This window comes from Bison bison, unplaced genomic scaffold, assembly GCF_000754665.1.
Source record: "Bison bison bison isolate TAMUID 2011002044 unplaced genomic scaffold, Bison_UMD1.0 scf7180017864461, whole genome shotgun sequence".
NCBI classification, from domain to species: Eukaryota; Metazoa; Chordata; class Mammalia; order Artiodactyla; family Bovidae; genus Bison; species Bison bison.
In genome coordinates, this window is record NW_011495023.1 from 19,120,951 (window position 1) to 19,145,289 (window position 24,339).

At 39.1% G+C, this 24,339-nt stretch overlaps 1 protein-coding gene across 5 annotated transcripts in view; it reads left to right on the forward strand.

Moving 5' to 3' along the window:
• Positions 1-24,339, forward strand: part of ARMC4 (armadillo repeat containing 4) — a 173,597-nt gene that overhangs the window by 68,075 nt on the left and 81,183 nt on the right. For all 5 annotated transcript variants that reach the window (XM_010860039.1, XM_010860037.1, XM_010860040.1 and 2 more), the window contains 4 exons: positions 3,241-3,483; positions 4,044-4,154; positions 6,463-6,617; positions 7,664-7,906. In XM_010860039.1, coding sequence (XP_010858341.1) covers positions 3,241-3,483; positions 4,044-4,154; positions 6,463-6,617; positions 7,664-7,906 — 752 coding nt within the window. The remainder of the gene's footprint in view (positions 1-3,240; positions 3,484-4,043; positions 4,155-6,462; positions 6,618-7,663; positions 7,907-24,339) is intronic.

Sequence of the window (24,339 nt, forward strand, 5' to 3'; positions counted from 1 at the left end):
ATTTCCCAGGCAAGAATATGGGAGTGGGTTGCCATTTCCTTCTCCAGGGGATATTCCCAACCCAAGAATTGAACCTGGGTCTCCTGCATTGCAGGCAGATACTTTACCATCTGAGCCACCAGGGAAGCCCCAAATGTATGTTTAATATTATATAAAATCATCGCAGGATTAAAAACTGATACCCAATTTTTAAAGACCTTAGCTAACAACTATAGAAAAATCACTTAAAATAATCAAAATTGTTCCTAAGGGGTTTTCTCTGAAACGACTACCAAATTTCCTCCCTACTATTCTACATTGGCCAGTTTGTTATATTACGTATATAATCAGAAAACATGATTATTTCAATAACTGTCACTGGGAGAAAGAAGCTGGCTCAGGGTCCCTGCCCCAGCAGGAGGGACATTTAGAACGTGCAGTATGGAAGTGCGTTTTCATCCTCACTGTGTCTTGAGTCACTCCCACAGCATTTATCACACTGGATGACATCACCGCTTTCCTACTTTAAGTTTCTTGAAGAGGAGAGACATGTCTTATTCATCTCAGTGTCATCCTCAGCACCTTACCCAGGACCTCACACACATTAACAGTTAAGAAATAGCTATTGAATGAGTGCAGATTCCATGTGAATATGTACATGGTGAAACATGTTCTGAAATTTCCTGAAAGAGATGCCATGTAGTCGCTTGTGATCTGTAGAGCACTAAAGCTTAGGGTTATTTGCCTCAAAAGTAAGATGGACTTGTGGCTGGATAGATGGATAAACAGATGGCTATGTGATGAAACAGAAGAATGTGGAAGAATGGTAATTATAGGACCTAGGGGATGGATGTGTGGATGTTGCCACATGAATATTTCAGCCTTCATGAAGATTTCAAAATTTTCATAATAAAATGTTGGAGAGAAAGGGAATTATTACTGTGATTATCATTATTCTACTTAAATAATGAATTCATGTGATAGGCTGGTATGACTGTCTACCAAAACTACTTCATAAGAATGATACAACAATAAAATGTTTTTATGGGCATCTTATGCAATGTGTGTTGTAGACTGGAGTTTGGACAGTTGCAGTCCCCTAATCAAAATAATGACATCTATTTAATTTTAATTCTAAATATATAGCTTTAAATGGAGTATATAGAAATAGTGAATGTTGTACAACTGAAAATAATAAAGCATTGTAAATCAACTATACTTCAATAAAATTTTAAACGTTTAAATAAATAAAGATAGAAAAAATTTTGAATAAATTTAAAAAAGAGAGACTGAAGAGAGGAGATGTCACGTGCATCTTGAAAGGTGAACAGGTATGTGCTAGGCAGACACATCAGGGAAAAGCGTTTAAAGATGGAGCTGTGCTGGTAAAGCCTGGAGCTAGAAAACAACACTGCATGCTTGGAAAGTAGGTGGTGTAACATGGCCAGACCCAGGATGAGATGGGCTGAGTAGTGAGAGATGAAGGTGGAGGACCATGGGGATCACACACAGTCTTATCCAGTAAGCTATGGAGACTGGACTTGGTGCAGTTAGGAAGGGTGTAACCAATGGGCAGGTCCTTTTAGAAAGTTCTCCCTGTGATCAAGCCCATCTTCCTGCTGTCCTGTGCCCAGAAGTTACCTGAAAGCCACTAAATAGTCTCCACCCTTGTCCTTGGGTGGAGACCATGTGTTGTTTAGACCACGTGCTTGTGTATGTGTGCTCAGTCGACTTTTTGCCACCCCATGGACTGTAGCCTGTGAGGCTTCTCTGTTCATGGGATTATCCCCCCAAGAATACTGGAGTCAGTTGCCATTTCCTTCTCTAGGGGATCTTCCTGAGCCAGGAATCAAATCTGAGACTCCTGACCACTGAGCCACCTGAGAAGTCCATGAGTGAGCACTAATTAAAGGCAGTGTCCTCTCTCTATGATCTTGGAATTAGGAATCAGTGGAATTAAGAATTGTCTGCTGCTCCCTTCTAAACGGCAGTCAAGATTAAGTGGGCAGTATCCATGGAATTTGGTCTCTGGTGAGAGAGGAATGGAGGAGACATACGGGGGATAAAGACAGCTCAGCGTGGCTGGCTTCACACCCTGTCCTTCACGGGCAGCCTGACACCCCACTGTGTGCATTACCTTGCCTCTCCCTTGAGGGCTTCAGTGATTGGTAACTGCAGAGAGGAGAGAGGGGCCTGACAGCTGTGCATTTGGTCTAGTTGGTTTCGAAAGTTCAGGGTGATGGCTGTGTCCTCCAGAAAGGCCTCATGGTTTTAAGCGTGTACAGGCCAGAGAACTTTTCAGTTCTCTCTGTAAAGTTCTCACGGCTTTAGGGAGCCTACTTTCTGAGATACCAGGAATCAGGATGTGGTTTGCAAATCTTCCTCATTAGACGTTAGAGCCATATTAAGAAAATGCTATCTTGGGGGGATTAAATTTCATGTGGGAAGGAAATATAAAAGCTCCCAAATCTGGAGGACATTGTTTTGAAGGTTCTGTTTGTTCCTTTGACTGCTGAAAGTTAATTTCTTAAAGGATTCTTATTTTTGAGGGAGGTGAGCTTAGTAGCAACCCTGAGGTGATTGCAGGATGGGTTGTCTTTTTCTTTTTTCAAATAGTATTTTATTTTTTTAACTTAATTTTTATTGGAGTGTAGATGCTTTACAATGTTGTATTAGTTTTTACTGTACAGCAAAGAAAATCAGCTATCTATGTACATATATCCCCTCTTTTTTTGGATTTCCTTCACATTTAGGTCACTATAGAGCCCTGAGTAGAGTTCCCTGTGCTATACAATAGGTTCTCATTAATTATCTATTTTATGTACATAGTATTAATAGTGTGTGTGTGTGTGTGTGTGTGTGTATCAGTCCCAGTCTCCCAATTCATTCCACCAACCCCTTCCCCTTGGTATCGATACATTTGTTCTCTACATCTGTGTCTCTATTTCTGCTTTGCAAGTAAGATCATCTATGCCATTTTTCTAACACATATACCCACATATATGTGTAAATATAGGTATGATATTTGTCTTTCTCTTTCTGACTTAATTCACTCTGTGTAACAGTCTCTCAGTCCATCCAGGTCTCTACAAATGACCCAATTTCACTCCTTTTCACGACTGAGTAGTATTCCATCATATAGATGTACCACAGCATATTTATCCATTCCTCTGTTGGTGGGCAGTTAGGTTGCTGCCAGGTCCTGGCTATTGTGAATGGTTTAAAGATCCCTGTCTGTGTTGTATTGATCTGCCCTCGTAGGTCGCTCTGCTTGACTGTGGGAAGCATTCTGGAGAACCTGCTCAGTCCAGCCTGTATGAGACCCGAGACGTGGAGGTGGCCCGCTGTGGGGCGCTGGCACTGTGGAGCTGCAGCAAGAGCTATGCGAACAAAGAGGCCATTCGTAAAGCAGGAGGCATCCCTTTGCTGGCGCGGCTCCTGAAGACTTCTCATGAAAACATGCTTATCCCGGTGGTGGGGACGTTGCAGGAATGTGCCTCAGAGGTACACAGGCCAGCTCTGCTCACTGTGCTGTAATTTACCTTGACTTCCTTTAGTGGAAAAATAATTTATGAAGTTATCATAACTGCTAAGGAATTTTTTTTTAAGTCACCATTCTTTTAGAAAAGCAAGAGATTTTCTAATCAGATAGAAAATTAATTACAATGGTGTTAGTCGCTCAGTCATGTCCAACTCTTTGTGACCCCATAGACTGTGGCCTGCAAGGCTCCTATGTTGATGGAATTCTCCAGGCAAAAATACTTGAGTGAGTTGCCATTTCCTACTCTAGGGGATCTTCCTGACCCAGTGATTGAGCCTAGGTCTCCTGCATTGCAGGCAGATTCTTTACTGACTGAGCCACCAGAGAAGCCCAATTACATTGGTACCTGAATGATATACTTTTTAAAATGTTGACTAAATTCTCTTAATGTTATATCAGTATGTTAAGCTCAGACTATGGTGTTTATTAAGAAAGTTTTTTCACTGTTGTTATTAACAAATGTGAATAGACACATTTATGCATATTTATGCATTGTGTAACTATTATAAGTTTATTTTCCTAGGAAAACTACCGAGCTGCAATCAAAGCTGAAAGGATAATCGAAAATCTGGTAAAGAACCTGAACAGTGAAAATGAACAGCTACAGGAGCATTGCGCCATGGCCATCTACCAGGTACAGTGGGCTCTCCTGCGTGGAGTTGAAGGTGGTGTTTCCTGAGGTCCCATTGCCCAGGGGTGGGACTCAGGAATCTGCATTCTTTATAAGAACCCCTAGGGATTTTGATGCACACGTAGGTCTGAGAGCTACTCTTCTGTTATGATGTGCTTTGTGTAAAATAGCCAGATATGTACATGGTGGCTCTGTGTTGCCTTTCGTATGTCCTATTCAAACACAATAGTTTTGGGAAATACATCTCCCACCAAGACACGATAGATGAATGAGTGTGTGTATTCCTGTTTTATCTTTTTATTAATTTTATCTTTTTATGTATTTGCTTTTTTAAATCTTCCTTAACACTTTGTGGGTTACAAGTTCGATAGTATTCCAAAACACCAGATTAGAATGGTAAAGGGGACGGAGAGCTAGCCTTGACAGACTCGTCTCTGGCTGGCTACAAGCAGCACCAGTTTCTGCCTAATCAGAGTAGATTTCCTAGAAGAACACATTTTAAATGTACAAAGTGAGAGAATGAGCCAGAAAGATGGAGTCAGAGGAAGGTTCATGTCAGTGAAGGGTTGTGTTAGTTTTCTGGAGCTGCCGTAACTGCACATGAGTGAAAGTGTTAGTCGCACAGTCGTGTCCGACTCTTTGTGACCGCATGGACTGTAGCCCACCAGGCTCCTCTGTCCATGGAGAGGCTCCAGGCAAAGATGCTGGAGTGGGTTGCCCTGCACAGTGGGTGGCTCAATGACAAGAAAGGAGGTTTCTTCACAGTTCTGGAAGCTGGAAGTCTCAGGGGAGGTGTCAGCAGGATTGTTTCCTTCTGGGAAATCTCTCCTTGGCTTGTGGACGGACATCTTCATATTCCCCTGCCCTCCTCCCTCTGTCTTCACGTGTCTTCCTCCGTGGCCTGACATTCTCTTCTTATAAAGACACCTGGCACTCTGGACTCAAGCCCACCTCCGTGATATCATATAACCATAACTACCTTCATCACATTCTGACATAGGGGGGTGAGGCCCTCAACATCTGAGTTGTGAGAGGAAACAGCTCACACATAGCAGGGATATATCATAAACTTTTGTATTTTTAGTTTTTATATAATTTTAAGGGTTACTTTCCATATACAGTTGTCACAGAGCTTCCCAGGTGACACTAGTGATAAAGAACCCACCTGCAAATGCAGGAGACGTAAGAGACGCCAGTTTGATACCTTGTTTGGGAAGATCCTCTCGTGGAGGGCATGGTGGCCCACTCCAGTATCCTTGCCTGGGAAATCCCACGGACAGAGGAGCCTGGCGGGCTGCAGTCTATAGGGTCGCAAAGAGTTGGACATGACCTAAGCGACTAGCATGCACAGTTATTGCAGAGTATTGGCTGTATTCCCATGTTGTACAGTGTATAAGTTTTAATCTTGTCTCATCCACAGTACCTTGTCCCTCCCCCTTGCTCACCCCTGCGATGCCCCTCTCCCCCACTGTAACCACGAGTCTGGTCTCTAGAACTGTGAGTCCACTTCTTTTGTGTTATATTTGCGTTTGTTGTATTTTTTAGGTTCCACATATAAGCAACAGCATACAGTATTTATCTTTCTCTGACTGACTTTATTTAGCATAATGCCCTTCAAGTCCTTCCGTGGGCTGTACATGGCACATATGGTACATGACATGCAGCCACAACCTTAGAGGCCAACTGTACGCTTAGAACAATATCAAACCTCTGCTACATGTGTCATCTTTTGGCTTTATAAATTGGGAAGCATCACGAGTTGGGAACAGCTATGCAGTCTTAGTGTTATTTCAAAGGATAACACAAACATATGGATAAACATCTGTGAATAAAATGTCGGTTGCTGTCCATACAACCCGCTGCTCTGGGCTCTGTTGGGGAAATTCCTCATTTTGGGGGTCATTAAAGATCTGGCTGCACTCCCTTCTCTCGTCTGTCTTCTCTACTGTGTTTTCCCAAGGCTGTGGGTTACGTCACTGCAGAAATTCTCCAGCCATGCATGTGGTTTTCTAGGTTCCTCACTGACCTTGTCTCTGTCTTGGTAGAAGCCCAGATTACCCCAGAACTGGCTTGGGAGGTTAGCCCAGCATATAAACACTGCTAATACTGCCAAAACCACGTAAAGGAAGAGAGACACTGTCAGATAGTGGCCAGTATAGACTAGAATTATGTCTTACTTGAAGGCTCCTTCAGAAAACGACACTCTTTTAAAAGTAGTTTTTTTGGCAACTAGATTGACAGCCTCTTTAGCAGTCACTGAAAGCTTGATAAACCTTGACCATGACAGCGTCTGACTTGGCTTTTTGTGTAGTGTGCGGAAGACGAGGAAACCCGCGACCTGGTTAGGCTGCATGGAGGACTTAAACCCCTGGCCTCCCTCCTCAACAACACTGACAACAAAGAGCGGTTGGCCGCTGTCACAGGGGCCATATGGAAATGTTCCATCAGCAAAGAGAATGTGACCAAGTAAGAGAAGGCATTCAGTGTTTTGTATTAAGCTATGGCCATCAAAACACATCCTTCCATTTTAATGCTATTTTAATAAAGAGTTGATTCTAATGCTATTCCTATACTTTTGAAAGCTGCACATTCTGGACTAAATTGGTAGAAATAAGGGATTCTTAGAAATGAAAGTGCCTGCTTCTCAGCCCACCACCCGGAAATGATTTTCGTGCATTAATAGGAGGAAGGGACTGACGTCATCTCCCTGTTCCATGGGCTGTTTTGCATGTGGGCAGGCATTTAAATGAGAAGCACCCCTGATATTTCCTGTAGAGACCATTCAAGGTGAAAGAATGAATTTCCCATAGAATCTTTAGACAAGGAACTGGTTTCATTCTTTTTCTAAAGATAAACAAGATGAATCAGCCAAAGACCAACTAACCAATTAATCTTCAAGTGTAGTCATTTTCAAATATGCTTTCATTGAATTTTAAAGTATTTGTAAACTTTATGATCATATGATTGATTTTAATCTTTGAATTTATCTTTTTATATATTTTTAGAGTTTACACACTCTAAGATGGATGTTCTAGGCAAGCTTTTTCCTATCTCAGGGTGATGCTTTTCTTTGACAAGAAATTTATATGTTCTCTTTAACACAATGATGATTTATTTTGCTTTGTTCATGTAACATAATTCCTGAAATGTGAGGGAAAACCCCTAGGGCAGTGGGATAGTTGATGCTCAGATTTGAAAAAAGTTGTAGTTTTCTCAGAGGCTGTATAGTGTGGTACTTAAGAGCACAGACAGTGCGTGTGGATACAGGCTTCACTGTTCACCAGGCTTCACTGTTCTCCAAGCTTCAGATTAGCCTTTTGAAAAAGGGGGTAATAATAGTATTCATATCACAGAATTGTTATAATGATTGAATGAGCATATGGTTAGCATTTAGTACATTTTAGCTATTAATATTATCACTAAGATTGCTATCAGCCAACTTTGTATCAAAAATAACACTGTTCACCTCTTTCCTTCCCTTCCTACCCTCTTTTGCTTTGTGATGAACTCAGATTTCGGGAATACAAAGCCATCGAAACCCTGGTGGGACTTTTAACTGACCAGCCCGAGGAAGTGCTTGTGAACGTGGTTGGTGCGTTGGGAGAATGCTGCCAAGAACACGAGAACAGAGTCATCATCCGGAGATGTGGTGGCATCCAGCCCCTCGTGAACCTTCTTGTCGGGATAAACCAAGCTCTTCTTGTCAATGTCACAAAAGCAGTTGGTGCTTGTGCAGTGGAGCCCGAAAGTATGATGTAAGTGATCCTCAAGGCTGAAAGGTTTTGTTTGAGAGTGTTAGAAGGAATGCTGAGAAGTCATGGAAGAGTGTCATCTTTTAGAATTGGTGTGCATGAGTGATGAGAGAGTAAAATGTGCTTATAAATAACCGCAAGGTGACCAAATCGGACTTACAGAGCCAGATTGTTCCCTTGAATAAACTGGAGGGTACTGACTAAAGTACCCAGTGATCAATCAAAACAGTGGAATTTTCATTAGGGGAATCATCTATATTTTATAGATATTGATAACAGTAATATAATAATACAGCTGACAAAAAGGGAAGAGTGGATGAGTAGGTGTGCAAGTTCTAAATCAATAGATAGTATTTAAAACAGAAATTTTATCTATCTATCCATGTATCCATTCATCCATCCATCCATCCATTTCTCTATCTCTCTCACCTATCCTTACATCCTTTTATCTAGCTGTAGGCATAAAGAGATAGCTGAAATAATTTTTTAAAATAATTGTATTTATGGCTGTGCTGGGTCTTTGTTGCTGCTCGGGCCTGTTTTGAGTCGCAGTGAGCAGGGCTACTCTCTGGTTGCGGTGTGCAGGCTTCTCTTTGTGTTGGCTTCCCTTGTTGCATCACACAGTCTCAAGGGGGCATGGGCTTCAGTAGTTGTAGCAAGTGGGCTCAGAAATTGTGGCTCTAGGGCTCTAGGGACACGTTCAGTAGCTGTGGTGCACTGGCTTAGTTGCCCTGTGGCATGTGGGATCTTCCTGGACTAGGGATCAAACCTGTGTCTCCTGCATTGGCGGGCAGATTCTTTACCACTGAGCCACAAGGGAAGCCCTGGAATAATTTTAATGATTGTTATTTCTGCATGGTAGTCTTTGGGATCTTTTGTACTTTCTTTTTTATATTTTCTACACAATTTGTATGATAAATATGTATCATCTTTAAAATAAAATAAAGTTCTTATTTAGTACCTTGCACAATCTCATTTTCTCCTGAATAGTATACAGTGGTTCAGCGTATAGATTCCGGAGGCATTGCCTGGAATGCCAGTCTCACCACTTACTATGTGTCCTTCAGCAAATTATTAAAGTACTTGGTGCCTTGGCTCCTAAATATATAACTTGGAGACAGTCATGGTACCTGTCTCATTGGATTGTTGTAATGATTGAGTGAATTAATGTATGTAAAGTACTTAATAATAGTGCTGGGTAAGTGTTGGCTAGTATCATTCACGTAGCAATAGCTTTAATTAATAGCAATTTAAACCAGTAATAACACAAATACAAAATTAAGGTCAGAGTGTCTAGTATCTGTACTTATCTATAGATGAGTCCATTTCTCTTATATCAAATTAATCATGTTATTTAACTTGCTATAAATCAAGAATAAGAGAATCTTATTCTTGGGTCCTCTCAGCTGCAATCAGGAACTTTGAGGGTGTGGCATAGACATGTCAGTAGGTGATTATAATTCAGGCCTTTGTGTACTGTGCTAAGCTTGGGTTTTGTTTTAAAGTTGGTTGAAGTTTACTAAAGGATTTTAGGCATAACCTGAAACAGTGAAGCTTATTTAGGAAACCATTGTGGGCCAGAGGTGAAGGTGGTTTACACTAAGCATATGGAATATAATATATATAATACTAAAGAATAAAAAAGTGACAGATTCAGTTCAGTTCAGTTCAGTCACTCAGTCGTGTCCGACTCTTTGCGACCCCATGAACCGCAGCACGCCAGGCCTCCCTGTCCATCACCAACTCCCGGAGTTCACTCAAACTCACGTCCATCCAGTTGGTGATGCCATGCAGCCATCTCATCCTCTGTCATCCCCTTCTCCTCCTGCCCCCAGTCCTTCCCAGCATCAGAGTCTTTTCCAGTGAGTCAACTCTTCGCGTGAGGTGGCCAAAGTACTGGAGTTTCAGCTTTAGCATCAGTCCTTCCAAAGAACACTCAGGACTGATTTCCTTAAGAATGGACTGGTTGTATCTCCTTGCAGTTCAAGGGACTCTCAAGAGTCTTCTCCAACACCACAGTTCAAAAGCATCAATTCTTCGGTGCTCAGCTTTCTTCACAGTCCAACTCTCAGTGACAGGTTAAAGAAGAACAAAACTGGGTGAATGACTGAGCATGAGTTGCAAAGAAGAGGGAGGAGTCGTGGATGATAATTAGGTTTCTGACTTGAATAACTATGAATAGATGAGATGGATGTTTGTACCACTTACTGATATAGGGGATGTAGCTGGAGGAATGGTGAAGGCAGAATGAACTTCACTAGGGCAGAAACAAAGCCAGTTTATTCATCATGGTACATTCATTGTCTAACCCAGTCCCAGGCTCAGGATAGGCACTCAGCGAACATTTATAAGTACACAAAATGAATGATGAATTCAGTTACATTCAGTACACATTGAGGTTTTGTGGTGATGATAACTAGTCAACTGGATATTCATTCATGTCTAAAACTTAGGATAGGATGTGGGTTGGGCATGTAGTATTATGAACATTTGGCAACTTAAGTGATGAATATATGTGAGGTTGTGAGGAAGAGAAAGAAAAGGGAAAAGAAGACAAAAACAGAATCCTATCTTCTAAGGAGAATGAGTGGACCAGAGAAGAGGTGCCTGTAAAGAAAGAGCAAAGGAACAGCCCCAGCTGTGAGGGAAGCCAGAAGAACAAGGTACTGAAAAAAATAAAGGGAAGAGAGCCTTTAAGGGGAAATGTGGTCAAAAGTGTCAAATTCTCTGAGAGTCTCATAAGATAAGGACTAAACTGTTCTTTCTTGTGCAACAAGGAGGTTGATGAACACACTTGTACTTGTGGATATGGTTTTCTTACAGATATTTTTAGAAACACACAAAGTCAGTTTTAGAAAACAGTGTTTTAAGTTTGGTAAGGATCCAACAGCGTTACATGTGGTGTCATATTTCAGACGTGGCTATTATTGCTAGATTTGTAGGATTTATTGAGTCTTCAGGCTTCAAGTTAAATGGTAAGGAAATGACAAATTCCTCTCTCTTGTGTAAGCTTTAAATAATTCATAGGCTAGGAACTTGTTTTAATGATTAGCAGTTTTATGTTGTTTTTTGAGGTGGCTGTGGCTGTGGCCAAAACTTAGGTGTGGCATATTAGGGTGAACATCTATACACATAGCAGAGTTTTATTAGCTCTGTGATAGAATGCACAATTCTCTTCCTATATCTATTTTTCAGTAAGAATACAAAACATGTTAAAAATAACAGTTTAGCTACTGAACCAAAAATTGTTTTTAAGACACCAGTGATTTCAGAAAACTCTACGGACTTTTCTCAGTACATCAGACTACTTAAAGACTCAGTATAAATAGTTTCATATTAATTATGCCCTTCCTGAGGACCTGACATGAACAGCCGGTATCCTGATGTATTAGGTTCATGAAAAAGTAGATTTATTCATGCTGGATTTTCTTTTTTTGTTGACTTGTTAGTGCCTATTTGATATGTACAGAATTCATCTGGAGGTAATTTGTCCTTCAAGCATATAAAAATCACACCAACGTTGCAAAAAACTGTTAACGCTTATGTTTTGGGGAATGTAACTTTCTCATAAAGTACTATAAAATTTCAAATGACTAAAAAGTATTGAAGCTAAAAACTTAAACATCTAAAATTTATTTTCCATACCTCAGGCTCTTTACTTACCTTTAGAAAATTAAAAAAAAAATTATTGAATTATAGTCAATTTACTATGTTGTGTTAGTTTCAGTGATTTGTGTATATATATATATACATATACATAAAATATATATTCTTTTTCAGATTCTTTTCCCATATAGGTTATTACAAAATATTGAGTATAGATCCCTGTGCTATACAGTAGTTCCGTGTTGTTTATCTATTTTATATGTAGTAGTGTGTATATGTTACTCCCAATTCCTAATTTATCCCTCCCACTCCTTTCCCTTTGGTAACCATGACATTGTTTTCATGTCTGTGAGTTTGTTTCTGTTTTGTAAAGATAAGTTCATTTGTATCATTCTTTTTTAGATTCCACATGTGAGTAATAACATAGAATATTTGTCTTTCTCTGCCTGACTTACTTTAATTAGTATCATAATCTCTAGGTCCATCCATGTTGCTGCAAATGACATTATTTTGTTCTTTTTATTGCTGAGTAATAGTCCATTGTGTATATGTACCACATCTTCCTTATCCTCTCCTCTGTCAAAGGATGTTTAGGTTGCTTCTCTGTCTTGGCTGCTGTGAATATTACTGCAATGAACATTGGAGTGCATGTATTTTGTTGAATTATAGTTTTGTCTCAGTGTATGCCCAGGAGTGGGATTGCAGGATCATATGATAGCTCAGTTGTTAGTTTTTAAGGGAACTTTCATACTGTTCTCCATAGTGGCTGCACAAATTTACATTCCCACCAACTAAACTTTTATTTTGAAATAACACTAGACTTACAGAAAAGTCGCAAGAATATAGAATGCATGGAATAGAGAGTTCCCACATGCCCTTAACATCCTACACACCATGGTGAAATTATAGAAACATTTTATTTGTTCAAGTCTAATGTTTTAGAATTTGAAGAGTGTGGTATGTGGATTTTGTCCTTTTTTGTTCAGTTCATTCCCAAGTATTTAATCTTCCTTATTGGTGGTATAATTTTTTTTCACTGTCATTATGTTCTTCAATTGGTTGTCTCTATGAGAACTATTGAATTTTGGGTATTAATTCTATATGCTGCTACCTAACAGAATTCTCTTATCAAGTTCACTTTATTATTGATTCTCTAGCACAGTTGTTGACTTACTATAGTACAGGGACCAAATCCTGTTTTTGTAAATAAAGTTTTATTGGAACATATTCACACTCATCCATTTATATATTATCTTTGGTGACTTTTATGTTACAAATGGAAGAGCTGAGTAGTTGTGACAAAGACCAAATAACCCACAAAGATTAATATACTTGCTAAGTAAGTAAGTGAAGTCGCTCAGTCGTGTCCAACTCTTTGTGACCCTGTGGACTGTAGCCCGCCAGGCTTCTCTGTCCATGGGATTCTCCAGGCAAGAATACTGGAGTGGGTTACCATTTCCTTCTCCATGGCTTGATTTTTGAAAATTGCTGAATTCTTCCCTAGGATATTCCTGAGGAAGTTTTATGTCTTCTTTATAAATTCTTATTCTTTAGATTGATTTCTTGTTTGATTTCATTAGCTGATTTCCTACCACGATGCTGACTAGTAATGGAGATTACTGGTTTTAGTGGACATGCCTTTGCTAGCCTTGCTAAGTCACTTCAGTCATGTCCGACTCTGTGTGACCCCATAGAGGCAGCCCACCAGGCTTCCCCGTCCCTGGGATTCTCCAGGCGAGAACACTGGAGTGGGTTGCCATTTCCTTCTCCAATGCATGAAAGTGAAAAGTGAAAGTGAAGTCGCTCAGTCGTGTCTGACTCTTCGAGACCCCATGGACTGCAGCCCACCAGGCTCCTCTGTCTGTGGGATTCTCCAGGCAAGAGTACTGGAGTGGGGTGCCATCGCCTTCTCCGGGACATGCCTTTAGTGCTATTTTATTAGGTGAAATAATGTCTTGAGGACTAAGGTATATACATTTTATCATATTTTTCAAAACCTCTTAATTTTTATTTTTGAAGAGTGGTTTTTAAGTCACATATAGGCATTGAAAAGACTTTTCACAGGAAAAAAAAAGAAATAGGTATTAAATTTTGTCAGATATCTTTTTAAGCATTTATGGAGATTATGCTCCATTTGCTCCAGTATGATTTTCCCTTTAAATCTATCAACATCATGAATAATACTCATGGGTTTCCAAACACTGTACCAACCTTGCATTCTGGGAATAAGTTTCACTTGGTCATGATGTGCTGATTTCTTAATGTGGTATAGGATTCTGTTTGCTAATCTTAGTATTTCCATAATGATATCAAGTTAATTTTGGTCTGTAGTTTGTTTCTTTTCCTTCCTTCCTTTTTTAAAAAGACTATCTTTATCAAATTTAGATATCAGTATTATACCTGCTTTAAAAAGAAATTACGAAGTTTTCTTTTATTTCAATGCTCTGGGATAATTTACTGAACAATGGGATAAAGGTTTGGTAGAAGTATACTATACAGTCATGTGGGCCCAATCTGTATGTGTTTTATTAGTTCTTTATTGGTTTCCTCTAGTTCTTCTATGAAATCTGATCCATTTATGCTTTTTACTCGAATGCGGTCAGTTTTGGCAATCTGCATTTCCTCATAAAATGATCAATTTCATTTACATTATCAAATTTATTTAAACAGTGATCTGAAAAGCAATGTCTTATGATTTTTAAACTTTGTCTTTTTTCAATGGTTATTTCCCACTTGTCTATTTATGTTTGTGTGTGTGAGCTTTCTTCTGTTTTTCCCTGATCAAATTATCTAGTATAGTTCCCCTATTTTGATTTTTTCTGAAAAAAATTTTATTAATTAGATATACTGTGCTTTTATTCTCTACCTCATAAATTTCTTTTATCTTTATGTTGTATTTTTAGAATTTATTTTGTAACTATTTTTCTAATTTTTTGAGCTTAGAAGATATTTTATTTTATTTTTTTTGGCTGTGCTGTGTAGTTTGTGGAATCGTAATTCCCTGACCAGAGATTGAACCCAGGCCACCTGTGGTGGAAATGTGGACTCCTAACCACTGGACTGCCAGGGACTTCCCTCGTTTTATAATAATAAAAGTAGTTTGTGCTATGAACTTTTCTTTGACACGTCTTTAAATGTCCCTTGTAGATTCTGATATGTAGTGATTTCATTGTCATTATTTTTAAGAAATTCTTTAAATTCAGTTTGTATTTTCCCTTTAGACCATGTGTTGCTTAATGGTTTTTTTTTAATTCCACAAAAGGGAAGCTTTTTATTTTTTGCTTATTTTAGCTATTTCTTATTCCTTATTATGTTGCAGTTTACTCAGAGTGTTTTATTTCTACTTTTTATGGAACATACTGGTGTCTCCTTTATGACTTACTATAAGATGAATTTTTACAAAACATCTCTAGGTGCTTTGGGTGAAGATATATTCCCTTTCAACAGAGGCTAGAAGTGAAGTGAAGTTTTAGTTGCTCAGTCATGTCCGACTCTCTGGGACCTCATGGGCTGTAGCTTGCCAGGCTCCTTTGTCCACGGAATTCTCCAGGCAAGAATACTGGAGTGGGTTGCCATTTCCTTCTCCAGGGGATCTTCCTGATCCAGGGATCAAACCTGGGCCTCCCACATTGCAGGCAGATTCTTTACCGCCTGAGCCACCAGAGGTCAACAGAGGGTACATAATGAAACAGATCTTAAGAATATACAACAGAGGGTAGAATCTGATGTATACTCTTAAGATCTGTTTCATTATGTTACATAAGCCCTCTATCCTTGCTGCTGCTGCTGCTAAGTCGCGTCAGTCGTGTCCGACTCTGTGCGACCCCAGAGACGGCAGCCCACCAGGCTCCCCCGTCCCTGGGATTCTCCAGGCAAGAACACTGGAGTGGGTTGCTGTGTCCTTGTCCGGTACATGAAAGTGAAAAGTGAAAGTGAAGTCGCTCAGTCGTGTCCGACTCTTCTAGACTCCATGGACTGCAGCCTACCAGGCTCCTCCGTCTATGGGATTCTCCAGGCAAGAGTACTGGAGTGGGCTGCCATCGCCTTCTCCGCCCTCTATCCCTACTATTTATTTTTCACGCACGTGATCTGTCTCATACTGGACGTGATGGCATTATTAGCATGCTTCTACGTGTCTTGTCTTACAGCTCATATAGCTTTTGCTTCTTAAAGGCAGGCTCTATATTATTTGGTGCATAAATGTTCTAATCATTGTGAATTATAGCTTTTAATACTTCAAGAGCTCTTCTTTGTCATGTTTAATGAGTTTTGGCTTGATATTTCCACTTTGATATAAGAATCTTTACCCCTGCTCTCATATTTTTTCCATTTCTGGGAGTATCTTGGCCTGCCTTTTGTTTTTAGTCTTTCTTGAACCACTTTCTTTTAGGTGTGCTGTCTTATGTAGTCTATAGATGGGTCTTGCTTTGTACACCAAATTAAACATATTTTTAATAATCGAGGTAAACCCACATACACTCATTGATGTTTGGTCTCATAATATTTTATAATTATTCATATTCTGTTATATTTGCTCTTCTCTTTATTTCAGCTTTGCTAGATATAAAATTCTTGGTTTCCATTCTCTTTCTTGAATTAAAAAAAAGTCTGCTTCATTGTTGCCTTACTTCATACCTTTCTTGTGAAAATTGTGATATTAGTCAAATTTGTTTTTCTTTGTGACTTTTTTGATCTTTTTGCTTGGAGGCCTTGAGAAATTTTTCTTTACCTTTATGATCTAATACTTTTACCCACATCTCCAGGTTTATCTTAGAGTTCATTGCTAATCATTTGGTTAACCTGAAATAGAATTCAGTTCAGTTCAGTTCAGTTCAGTTCAGTCGCTCAGTCGTGTCCGACTCTTGCGGCCCCATGAATCGCAGCACACCAGGCCTCCCTGTCCATCACCAACTCCCAGAGTTCACTCAGACTCACGTCCATCGAGTCAGTGATGCCATCCAGCCATCTCATCCTCTGTCGTCCCCTTCTCCTCCTGCCCCCAATCCCTCCCAGCATCAGAGTCTTTTCCAATGAGTCAACTCTTCACATGAGGTGGCCAAAGTACTGGAGTTTCACCTTTAGCATCATTCCTTCCAAAGAAATCCCAGGGCTGATCTCCTTTAGAATGGACTGGTTGGATCTCCTTGCAGTCCAAGGGACTCAAGAGTCTTCTCCAACACCAAGTTCAAAGGCATCAATTCTTTGGTGCTCAGCTTTCTTCACAGTCCAACTCTCACATCCATACATGACCACTGGAAAAACCATAGCCTCGACTAGACGGACCTTTGTTGGCAAAATAATGTCTCTGCTTTTGAATATGCTATCTAGGTTGGTCATAACTTTCCTTCCAAGGAGTAAGCGTCTTTTAATTTCATGGCTGCAGTCACTATCTGCAGTGATTTTGGAGCCCCCAAAAATAAAGTCTGACACTGTTTCCACTGTTTCCCCATCTATTTGCCATGAAGTGATGGGACCAGATGCCATGATCTTCGTTTTCTGAATGTTGAGTTTTAAGCCAACTTTTTCACTCTCCTCTTTCACCTTCATCAAGCGGCTTTTTAGTTACAGAAAAATCAGGATAAATGCTTTTTTCTCCCTTTGAAAAACTCAAATTTCAGATACATGAGTTGTCAGGAGCCCTGGCAAATGCCAACAGTGATGATAAAGGCTGTTTTTCGAACTTAATAGGAACTTACATATCCTCATGGTTTACTTCAGTTAATTTTAAGACAGAATTCCTGCCATACATGATTCAAAACATGCTAAAGTTCTAATGTCTCAAGTTTTTCATTACTTAAGAATAACCTTAAACCTACAGATCAGCTTTCAACTGTAAGTGTCTGCCTACATGCATGCTAAGTCACTTCATTCGTGTCCGACTCTTTTTCGACCCCATGGATTGTAGCCCACCAGGCTCCTCTGTCCATGGGATTCTGCAGACAAGAATACTAGAGTGAGTTGCCATGCCCTCCTCTGGGGGATCTTCCAGACCCAGGGATCAAACCCCTGTCCCCTGTGGCTCCTGCATTGCAGGCAGCTTCTTTACTACTGAGCCTACAAAAGGATTAAATTTCATGTTTTTTAGAAGATAATCAAGAAAAATATTTATATTAATATTCTGTAAATGCCCAAGATTCTAAGAAGTTTTATGTAACAATGTTGCTAAATAATATACTAATTTCCTACAATGTATCCTATAAAATATTTTCCTTCCACACATTATAAAACAAACATTTGCTGAACTGATTGTTACATAGTCCAGTGTTATGTGATCATGTAATGAAAGACTCTTTTATAAAACATATACACAAGGATAGAATTAAAACTTACCATGGAATCTGTAACTCTAAATTTCCTGTCTTCTGTGGTTTAAACATAATTATGTTGCATTTACATAGTTTTTTTTTTTTTTTACATTGGGTTTATTTGTTCTTTTTAAAAAGGGTAGAAAAAATAAAGCTATGCTTGTTTGCATACAAACAGGCCGCTCAGAAATTTCATTTACCACAAAACCAGTCCTTGTGACCTTTTAGAGCTTATGCAAGATATAGAATAGAATATATGTTTCATATGTTTGTGACATTAAGAATATTTTTCCTTCCGTTTTACATTTTTTGGTTATTTGTTTCTCATCTGCATATGTATATGATATCTGCAAAAGTGTATGAATATGAATATATACATATCTGCAAAAGTACATGAATCTAACTGAGATACCGAAATGCCACATGAAAAGTAATTATGTGAATCATTTTATCTTCTGAGTCTTAGTTTTCTCATTTTAAACAAGCTCTGAGGATGTTTAATTTGAGGGTTATATGGATTTTATCTATCTGCATTATATATCTTATTCATCCAGTTGTGACATGTGCATAAGTTCAGTAGCTGAATAAATTAATTGTTCAGTACTATTTCCTGTGTATGAGAGAGTATGTGTGTGTGTTTACAATGAAATTAAAACACATTTTTTAAGCTTTTAATTTGTAAAATGTTGTGTACATAAAGTACATGTATACATTAGTGTATACATTAGCAAGTGTATACATTAGTAAATTTTAAAAAGGGAAGACTCATTTACCTGCCCCCCAAGCCAAGAAACAGAATATTGTTGTCACCCTACAAGACCCCCTAGCTGCCTGTCCTTCTCCCAACCCACCCCGTGCCCACTTCCCTGCAGGCTGGGGAGAGCCCACTCTTACCTTTTATGGTAATTTTTATCTTGCCGTGTTTTACACATTTTACACTTGAGAATGCCTCCCTGTAAAGTATAGTTCTGTTTTATTTCTATTTGGGAACAAATGGAAGCATGTAGTATGTGTTTATTTTTGTCTGATTTTTTTGTTCAAAATTATAGGTTATTTTAATACTTAACTGTTCTGTTTGATGCATTTTAACAATTGTATACAATCATGTAACCACCAGCCAAAAGAAAATGTAAAACATGTCCTTCACCCAGGAAAGTGCACTCATGCTATTTACCAGTCAGTCCCCACCCTAACCCCAAGCAGCCACTGTCTCATTTCCTTCACTATAGGTTAGTTTTGCCTGTTCTGGGAGTAGAATTTCTGATTCATTGGGTAGAAGTTTAAATTTATTAAAAACTCCCAGATAGTACACAAATGTGGTTGTACAATTTTACATTCCCATTGGTGCCAACATTTAGTGTTCCTTTTTTTTTTTTTTTTAATTTAGTCCTTCTAACAGGGTAAAAGGGCTTCCCAGGTGGCTCAGTGGTAAAAGAATCCACTTGCAATGCAGGAGATGTGGGTTCAATCCCTGGGTCAGGAAGATCCCCTGGAGGAAGAAATGGCAACCCATTCTAGTATTCTTTCCTGGAAAATTCCATGGACAGAGCTGTCTGCTGGGCTACAGTCCACAGGGTCATAAAGAGTTGGACAAGACTGGAGCAACTGAGCATGCATGCGCACAGGCTAAGCTTAATGTTCAGTGTGTTAGATGTGTTAAATATGGTTGTGTCCTACTCTTTGTGACCCCATGGACTGTAGTCTACCAAGTTCCTCTGTCCATGGGATTTTCCAGGCAGAAATACTGGAGTGGGTTGCCATTTCCTTCTCCAGGGGATTTTCCCAACTCAGGGGTTGAACCCGGGTCTCCTGTATCGCAGGCAGACACTTTACTGTCTGAGCCACCAGGGAAGTCACAGAGCTTAAGAGGGGAAAGTCAAATGAGACCTTGAGGAAGCAACCAGACAAACCCAGACGGTGGGACTTTCTATAGCAGTCTTCATCTTTTAAAAGAGTCAGTGCCATAAAAAAATATTCTAGATTAAAAGAGACTAAATAGATATATCAAAAACATAGTGTATGATCCTTATTTGAATCCAGGTTTCATTTGCCTTTTTAAAAGCTCCAAAGAAAGTTTTGAAAATTGGGAATATTTGAATCTGAGCTGGATATTTGATTATATCAGGGAATTACTTTTTCCTTTCTTAAATGTAAGAATAGTATAATGATAGTGCAAAAGATTGTGCTTATTTTTGAAACGTGAAAGTTTTATTTATACGCTGTTGTATCTGTAACTTACTTGTAAACAGTTAAAAAAAATGAATACTCATATTGATAGATGACACAAGTAAATCAAATTTTGAAGGCTGTGTCTATTGGTGCTTATTTTACTGTTTTTAAGAAAACTCTTTTAAGTGTGTTTGAAATTCTTCATATTGAGAAGGAAGGAAAAAAGATTTTTTGCACTTAATCGAATGGTAAAATATAAGATAGCTGATGGTGACTAGTATTCTCATGATCTGTTTATGGGAATCAAATTAACATAACTTTTATGGAAGATAGTCTGTTGATACATATTTAAATTTAAAATATATAGAATCCTTACCTAGTGATTCCATTTCTCAATGTTTGTCCCTCTGGTTCTCCCACGTTGCCTCCTTCCCTGTCTGCTCACCTTCCTAGCCTGCAAATGCCTCTTTCATTTCTCTTAGTCTATATGAGTATAATTCTGACATTCCTGATGAAGTTTAAATAGGGATTTAAATTCACCACTAAAATGTGGAATTCTTGCAATATTCTAATCAATAGTGTATGATAAATCTTTGTTGTTTAAAGTAGAACCATTTATTTCACTGATCACATAGAATGTCAATGGAAATTTACTTAATTGAATTCAAATCCAAATCAACTATATTATCTTTCCTATCTCTACTGATAACGTAGTGCTCATATACTCAAGTGAGGCTGATGCCTGAATAAAATCAGAATTTTTTGGTTCAATACTTTATATTTCTGGTGTATATTAGTAAGTTTATAGTATACTCTGAATAAATATTCACTTTAAAACTTGACTAAGCCTAATTACTGGATATAGATAGAGCCATAGATCAATCTGAGTTTATCTGCATGTTTATTAACCTCGGAAATGAAACTAACATTAATTGCATATATATTTTTAATTATATTGGATATCTCATTAGTAAGATAATATGACCTGATTTTAATAGATGAGGAAATTCAAGTTTCAGGAGATTAAATATTTGCCCAATATCATGATTCTAGGTAGTAGTCCTGGTATTTGAATATATGATTTATAATTATCTAGTTTCAATTCAGTTCAGTTCAGTCACTCAGTCATGTCTGACTCTTTGTGACCCCATGGACTGCAGCATGCCAGGCTTCCCTGTCCATCACCAACTCCTGGAGCTTAAACTCATGTCCATTGAATCGGTGATGCCATCCAACCATCTCATCCTCTGTCATCCCCTTCTCCTCCTGCCTTCAATCTTTCCCAGCATCAGGGTCTTTTCCAACTGAGTCAGTTTTTTGCATCAGGTGGCCAAAGTATTGGAGTTTCAGCTTCAGCATCAGTCCTTCCAATGCATATTTAGGACTGATTTCCTTTAGGATGGACTGGTTGGATCTTCTTGCAGTCCAAGGGACTCTCAAGAGTCTTCTTCAACACCACAGTTCTTATGCTCTCTCAATAAACAGGATACACACTTAGGTGTTGATTACTCTTAAATTTATTCCTTTGTCTATTTTGTTATTTTTGAAGAGTATCCACTTAGTCATAATCACGAAATTAAGAAAAAATGAAAGTGTTAGTCACTCAGTTGTGTCTGACTCTTTGTGACCCCATGGACGGTAGCCTACCAGACTCCTCTGTCCATGGAATTCTCCAGGCAAGAATAGTGGGTAGCCATTCCCTTCTCCCGGAGAAGGCAATGGCACCCCACTCCAGTAGTACTCTTGCCGCAGCAGCGGCAGCATTCCCTTCTCCAGGAGATCTTCCTTACCCAGGGATTGAACCCAGGTCTCCTGCACTGCAGGCAGACTCTTTATCATCTGAGCCACCAGGAAAGCCCCCTGTAGTGATAATACATGTCATAATCATATGATTACAGTCATATAACTCATAATCATAAAACCCCTCAAATACAGATACAAATGTAAATGTATCCAGTAATGATTTACAATGTCTAACTACTTTGAGAAAGAATTTATTTTACTACTCCAAATGTTTAGGGATGTTTATAGTTTCCTCAGACCACTGTTACAAAATTATTCTTTTATATCCAGAAGGGTGGTTGTATGAATGTGACCACACATATGAACATTTGCATTGGTTCATTTTATTTCTGCTCTGAGTGAACCTTCCCTCACCTGTCTTTAATGCACCCATCTAAACCATTTGCCTTTTTTTCTTGAAAGTAAGAAAAGATAAATTGTTTTATTTGCTTATACAATAAATACATTATACAGCACTAGTTAAGCCACTTTACCTGTTTCTATTTTTGTTTTTTAATGAAAGCACTTGAGTAGAGGTTCACTATGACAGCACTAGTATCTGATGACTGTAATGATGACTAACTTCCACTTAACGCTTATTGAGAATGAGTTCTTCTCCATGATGAGGACTACCTAGGTACTTGGTCTCTTATCAGTTCAGTTCAGTTACTCAGTCGTGTCCAATTCTTTGTGACTCCATGGACTGCAGCACGCCAGGCCTCCCTGTCCATCACCAACTCTTGGAGCTTACTAAAATACATGTCCATGGAGTCGGTGATGCCATTCAGCATCTCATCCTCTATCGTCCACTTCTCCTCCTGCCTTCAGTCTTTCCCAGCATGAGGGTCTTTTCAAATCAGTCAGTTCTTTGCATCAGGTGGCCAAAGTATTGGAGTCTCCGCTTCAGCATCAGTCCTTCCAATGAATGTTCAGGACTGATTTCCTTTAGGATGGACTGGTTGGATCTCCCTGCAGTCCAAGGGACTCTCAAGAGTCTTCTCCAACACCACAGTTTAAAAGTGTCAATTCTTTGGCGATCAGCTTTCTTTATAGTCCAACTCTAACATCCATACATGACTACTGGAAAAACAATAGCCTTGACTAGACAGACCTTTGTTGGCAAAGTAATGTCTCTGCCTTTTAATAAGCTGCCTAGGTTGGTCATAACTTTTCTTCCAAGGAGCAAGCGTCTTTTAATTTCATGGCTTCAGTCACCATCTGCAGTGATTTTGGAGCCCCCCTAAAATAAAGTCTCTGTTTCCATTGTTTCTCCATCTATTTGCCATGAGTGATTGGACCAGATACCATGATCTTAGTTTTCTGAATGTTGAGTTTTAAGACAACTTTTTCACTCTCTTCTTTCACTTTCATCAAGAGACTGTTTAGTTCTTCTTCACTTTCTGCCATAAGGGTTGTGTCATCTGCATATCTGAGGTTATTGATATTTCTCCCAGCAATCTTGATTCCAGCTTGTGCTTCCTCCAGCCCAGCGTTTCTCATGATGTACTCTGCATATAAGTTAAATAAACAGGGTGACAATATACAGCCTTGACATACTCCTTTTCCTATTTGGAACCAGTCCGTTGTTCCATGTCCAGTTCTAACTGTTGCTTCCTGCCTGCATACAAATTTCTCAAGAGGCAGATCTGGTGGTCTGGTATTCCCATCTCTTTCAGAATTTTCCACAGTTTATTGTGATCCACACAGTCAAAGGCTTTGGCATAGTCAATAAAGCAGAAATAGATGTTTTTCTGGAACTCTCTTGCTTTTTCCATGATCCAGCGGATGTTGGCAATTTGATCTCTGGTTCCTCTGCCTTTTCTAAAACCAGCTTGAACATCAGGAAGTTCACGGTTCACATATTGCTGAAGCCTGGCTTGGAGAATTTTGATCATTACTTTACTAGCGTGTGAGATGAGTGCAATTGTGTGGTAGTTTGAGCATTCTTTGGAATTGCCTTTCTTTGGGATTGGAATGAAAACTGACCTTTTCCAGTCCTGTGGCCACTGCTGAGTTTTCCAAATTTGCTGGCATATTGAGTGCAGCACTTTCACAGCATCATCTTTCAGGATTTGAAATAGTTCAACTGGAATTCTATCACCTCCACTAGCTTTGTTCGTAGTGATGCTTTCTAAGGCCCACTTGACTTCACATTCCAGGATGTCTGGCTCTAGGTCAGTGATCACACCATCATGATTATCTGGGTCGTGAAGATCTTCTGTGTATTCTTGCCATCTCTTCTTAATATCTTCTGCTTCTGTTAGGTCCATACCATTTCTGTCCTTTATCGAGCCCATCTTTGCATGAAATGTTCCTTTGGTATCTCTGATTTTCTTGAGGAGATCTCTAGTCTTTCCCATTCTGTTGTTTTCCTCTATTTCTTTGCATTGATTGCTGAAGAAGGCTTTCTTATCTCTTCTTGCTATTCTTTGGAACTCTGCATTCAGATGTTTATATCTTTCCTTTTCTCCTTTGCTTTTCACTTCTCTTCTTTTCACAGCTATTTGTAAGGCCTCCCCAGACAGCCATTTTGCTTTTTTGCATTTCTTTTCCATGGGGATGGTCTTGATCCCT